At 52.3% G+C, this 4988-nt stretch overlaps 1 protein-coding gene across 1 annotated transcript in view; it reads left to right on the forward strand.

Annotated features, from left to right (window-relative positions):
- Positions 1-4761, forward strand: part of TRIT1 (tRNA isopentenyltransferase 1) — a 10450-nt gene extending 5689 nt beyond the window's left edge. Inside the window, exons 7-9 of the mRNA XM_009276249.2 lie at positions 1101-1210; positions 1549-1666; positions 4127-4761. Coding sequence (XP_009274524.1) covers positions 1101-1210; positions 1549-1666; positions 4127-4266 — 368 coding nt within the window. The 3' untranslated portion in view covers positions 4267-4761. The remainder of the gene's footprint in view (positions 1-1100; positions 1211-1548; positions 1667-4126) is intronic.
- Positions 4762-4988: the final 227 nt, after the last annotated feature.

The raw sequence follows: 4988 nt of genomic DNA on the forward strand, positions 1-4988 counted from the left end.
CCATTGGCTGCTCTTAGCCTGGGTCGTGTTCACCGCAGTGGCAAGGAGCCAGCAGGACTTCCCCGTCCCAGCCCCGGCCTTGGAGCAGGGCCAGCAGCAGCAGCTGGGAGCCGGGCACATGTCAAAAGGTGCTTGGTAGGGGCAAAACAACAATAAAATTTTTAAAAAAAAAAAAAAAGGCAGGGAGAAACTCGAGTCAAAAGATGGGCTTTGAATGGGGTGCAAGAGCTTTCCTGGAGCCATGTGCTTGGTGGCTGTGGCTCACCTTTCTGGTGGCAGGTGTGCTTCAGATCAGCCCTGTCGGGAGCTCGTTTGTGGTTACAGCAATAAAAAGCAGCACCTGCTGGAGCCTGGCACACGGCAGCCTTTGATGGCTTTGCCCGAGCGGGGCCGTGTGCCCAGCGTCTGCGGGCAGGTGAGCGGCGGCAGGGCAGCGACGTCGCCGGAGGGAACGGGCGCTCCCTGATTGCAGCTGTCTCGCCCTGGCTGGCCTGCAGTGAGCGCCCCGTGCCCTCGTGACAGGCTGGGGGAGGCCGAAGGCGGTGGCTTTGAAACTGTGCCTTGTCAAGTCGAGGCATTAGTAAAGCATCTCCTACCGTGGCCTGCTACTGTGAGCCGGGAGCGGTGACCCCTGCAGCTGCACAAACAATTACAGCTCTGAGTGGGAACCTGCACCCGCAGATTCCTCATCCAGGCTCCATGTCTGCATCTCCTTGTAAGCTTTGTGTGATGGCTTTGTGCCTGGATCTAGCTTTTGATCTTCTGCGGCCTCCTGTGGACCACGGCCGTGATGAAGTGTTTGCTGTTATGATGGGCTGTCGGTGTGCTCGGATTTTGTAATGCTGTCCTGAAGGCAGACAACCACGAAGATGCTTGCTTGAGGTCTTGGGTGTTCTTGCTCTTTGCGAGGGTGGTGCCCCCCAAGCTGAGGTCTCTGGTAATTCTGGCTCTGGAAGGGCTGGTGCCATTTCCTTCTGAACGCTAAAGGACAGCTAGATAGGAAAGGGCAGATCCCCCCTGGTCACAGCACAGCCCTGTGGGTGCTGGGACATGATGCTGGGGAGGTTCTGGTGATGACCTGCCTTTCTGTGTCTCCGTAGGTCCCGGGCCCAACGTGCCCCCGGTGTATGGCTTGGAGGTGTCTGATCTCTTGCGGTGGGAGGAGGATGTGCTGAAACCTGCTCTGGAGATTGTGGAGAGCTTCATCCAGGTACCGGGTAACTAGAGTTAACACGTGAGCCGTGCCTGAGAAGCCAACTTCTTGGTAGTTTCCAGGCCCCATAACTTGGCACTTAGTCTCTCCCATGAGCAGGGCTGTCTGCGTCCAGCCTTGGGCTTTCCTTGCAGTGGCAGAGGGTTGTTGTCTAAGCTGAAAATTTCTCCTAATGCCCAGTACTCTGCTTGTTTTGCGTGGTAAAACTGCAGTATCTGTCCTGCTAACCTTAGTGTCTGGGTATGGCAAGTTCAGAGCCTAAACTCTACCAAAGTGAACACAGCCAAGCAAATTCTCATAGTAGAAACCAATTTGAGGCATTATTTAATCTACAGGGACGTGAGCCCCCAGCAGAGCCTGTGAAGATGGCGTACGATGTAAATGAGAACAAACGGAGTCATCGCGTGTGTGAGCTCTGCGACAGAGTCATCATCGGGGACAGGGAGTGGGCAGGTAGGATCCAGCAAGGGGGAGAGGAGAGGACCTGGGAGGGGGCACAGCGAGCGCAGTTACGCGGAGGGATGGAGCGAGGCAGTTCTCCGGAGCAGAGCAGCTTCCTTGGCTGTCTCTGCTTGGTCGGATGACCCTCAGCACATGATCTTGGGCTTTCAAGGATTGTTTACAGCCCGTGTATGAAAGCAGGCATTTGCAAGCCCAGAGGGGGTGCAGGAGCTGTGCCACAGCAGCCATCTGTCGGGCTTCCCCCCCTTCCCCGGCACCCAGTAAACACTGCCGCTCTCTGCCGTCACGCCAGACATGGGGATCTATACGTAGCATCAAACCTCAGAGCTGTCTGTGTTTAGTCAGGGCTGCTGGTCCTTTTCAGCGCTTTAGATACTTCGTCAAAAAGCACAGAACAAATTTGTTTCTTCTAAAATTTTGTTGTGTAAAATGAAAGTTTCTTAATGTTTTTAATAGCTCAGTTTTGCTCCAATATCTCCTATTTCTGTGTGTTTTTTTTTTTTAAAAAAAAAGTATTCCTGGCGGTAATGGTAATAGAAAGGGATTTTCTATTTTCAATAGACTTACTTTAAAAGAGCTCAGTTGGAATCAGATTAACTCAGTGAATTTATCTGTGCTGCGAGGCTCATGCTGAGAACCATGAAACAAAAAGTAGTGGAGAAACTGGCTGCAGGAATGAAATTGGTAAATCTCCATGTGTTGCCCACATGCAGTATATGCAGACACAATGCAAAGATAAATTTCCCAGGTCGCTGGATTTGAACGCCTCGCTTATTCCTATTGCTCCAGGGAACTGCTGAAAGCAAAGATGGAAGTTGGCTCAGAATCGGAAGCTCATTGTAGTGAGATCAGTTTGTAAGTGTAATTATTATTTTAGCCAGTCTCAGCTGTCTCAGCTTGGAGGTGCTTTGAAGGAGCTCTACCTACTCCAGAACTAGAGGACTCTGAAAGTTATCGGGGTCCGAGCCATTCTTCCAGGTCCAGCAAGTTTTATGACGGAGTGGGAACTCCTCAAGATCCCCCCAAACACTGCAGCTGGAACTACGTGTCCTTTAGGGATGTCATCCCAAATTCTGATAGATGATGACAATACCTTTCTCAACCAAGACCAGCTGTTCTCTGCATCCAGCTGAATTTGGCTCAAATCCCCGGACGGTGGGAGGAAAATGGTCCAAAACCTGGGTGTTACTTGTAACTGCAAAATGTAAAAGCTCAAAGGGATGTGAAAACAGTAGTGGGAGCTGAGTCGATCTGCAATCTGGTCTGTTTTCTTAAGTCAAGTTACAGATAGTTCTGGGAACTGCTTCCCAGTACCCCACTGGCTCTGGAAGATTTTTAAATTTTACCTAATTTTACAATTTGTATGGACTTAAAAGAGCACAGCTCCCCAGACAGCAGCAGAAATCAGTGCTTCTTCCAGCCACTCTACGCTTTGGTGTTGCTTGCGACAAACTGCAAGAGGTGAGACTTCATTTCAAGCTGAGGGTGACCCTACAGCATTGTGATAAAGCAGCAGCTTTGCATGTAATTTCATCCTTTGGCAGAAAAGGATGACTGGAAAACACCTGAGGGCCTTGATTCAGTGAGCACACACCCTTGTTTAATTAAGGCCCTGCTTGAAAAGTTTGCTGCTTTAATTGCTGCTCTGATCTCTTGGAAACAGCAAAACCGCCCTGCTAAGATGGTGCATTGGTCTGGTTAGACAAAGCGCCTTCTACTTAGATAATACCACTGATACAGGAGGTTTTACTGTCCTTAACTATGTGATTTCAAACAGAAATGCAGCTCCTGCTGCCCTGCTCTGTCAGTACAAGTTACATCCTTGGGATTATGCCTCTGTTCCCGTCTGACTCATGCTGAAGCGCTCCTGTAGCTGGGGGCCTCGCCCTGGAGTTATGCAAAAGCAGAATTATGCTCCGGGCTCCGTCCCTATCCGCTCTGTAGATAGATGTACGGGATATCCCCAGTGCTGTGGTGCAGGCGTCTAGGCTTACAAATGATCCTGGCAGCGCTCCATGGGGTGGCGGATGGTTGTACAACCTCACCTGCATCCTGCAATGTGCTGCCTCTTTGGTAACGCTTTCCTTTCTCCGGTCCTCCTGGTGTCGTGTCTCGGTTGGGAGCAGACTCGCCGGGAAAGTTGAATCCCGACAATCTGGAGTCTTCTGCATACACAGAGCCAGGTTTTCTCCCTCTCCCCGTCCTTCCTGCGGTCAGGAGAAGGCTTGGAAGGGTTGTCACCCTCTGAGCCCCAATAGTTTGGCCTAGAAGTGCACTGAGAAATGGCCAGGGCAGGGCTTGGGAGTTCACTTTTCTGCGGGAATGAATTGTGCAGGAGCAATGGGAAGGGAAGGGAAGGGAGGGCACTCAGCACTGCACGAGGGGATCGGCTCAGGTGTTTCCTTTTCCAGGGTCCCCAGAGTTAAATGCTCTGTTTGCCTCTTCCTCCAGCTCACACACGATCCAAATCCCACCTGCACCATCTGAAGAAGAGAAGGAAGCTGGAGGCCGCCAGCCGTGCTGCAGAGACTGAGGGGGACAGCGGGGACGCAGAGACCTCGGGCGAGTACAACAGCTTGCCTTTGCCGTAAGCCTGCAGACCAGCTGGCGAAGGGGAGCAGCCGTGCTTCCACCTGTACGGCGAGGAAGCGACTTAGTCCTGGGTGGCCTTGAACCGAACGAGCTGAGTCATTTTTTTGGGGGGGATGAGGCAGGCGTGTAAGTGACGGCCAAAGGCCATCGGCTGCATCAGATCCTCTTCATGTGGCCTCATCGCGCCGTGTTCCCATGCTTCCCCAGCCCTGCCTGGAAAGGGCTGGGCCCCGGGGCAAGGCTGCTGGGCGCATCCTCCCAAGCCGAGCGTTAATTCCTGCCAGAGACGCAGCATTATCCTTGGAATGGTTGAGCTGATCCTGCTGGCATGCGAACGTGTCGTTCTCGGAGACAGAAATACCCTGCACTCCTCCAGCTTGGCCAGGAGTGCAACTCCGGAGCTGAGTGAGGTCTTGCTGCCTTTATTGTGGAGAGGAGATTTTTTTTCTTTTATATGGAAATAAACTTGCAAGATTATTGTGGGTTCCCCTCCCTATTAACAAGTGCAGCTCTCTCGCTCTCTGTTCCCACCTGGCCCAGGTTCCCCGCTCTGGGCACAGAGCAGGACGTCCAGGCCTGGTTCCTTCTTCCAGTCACCTTTTCTGCAGCTTCTGAGGGAGCTGAGCAGATGTTCTCAGCTTGGTGGAGGCAGGCTGATCCCTATGCACAGAGCAGGTGCAGAAGGAGCTGGCACCTGTTAGGCAGGAACTTGGAAATGATC

This window comes from Aptenodytes forsteri, unplaced genomic scaffold (assembly GCF_000699145.1).
Source record: "Aptenodytes forsteri isolate BGI_AS27 unplaced genomic scaffold, ASM69914v1 Scaffold321, whole genome shotgun sequence".
Classification (NCBI taxonomy): Eukaryota; Metazoa; Chordata; class Aves; order Sphenisciformes; family Spheniscidae; genus Aptenodytes; species Aptenodytes forsteri.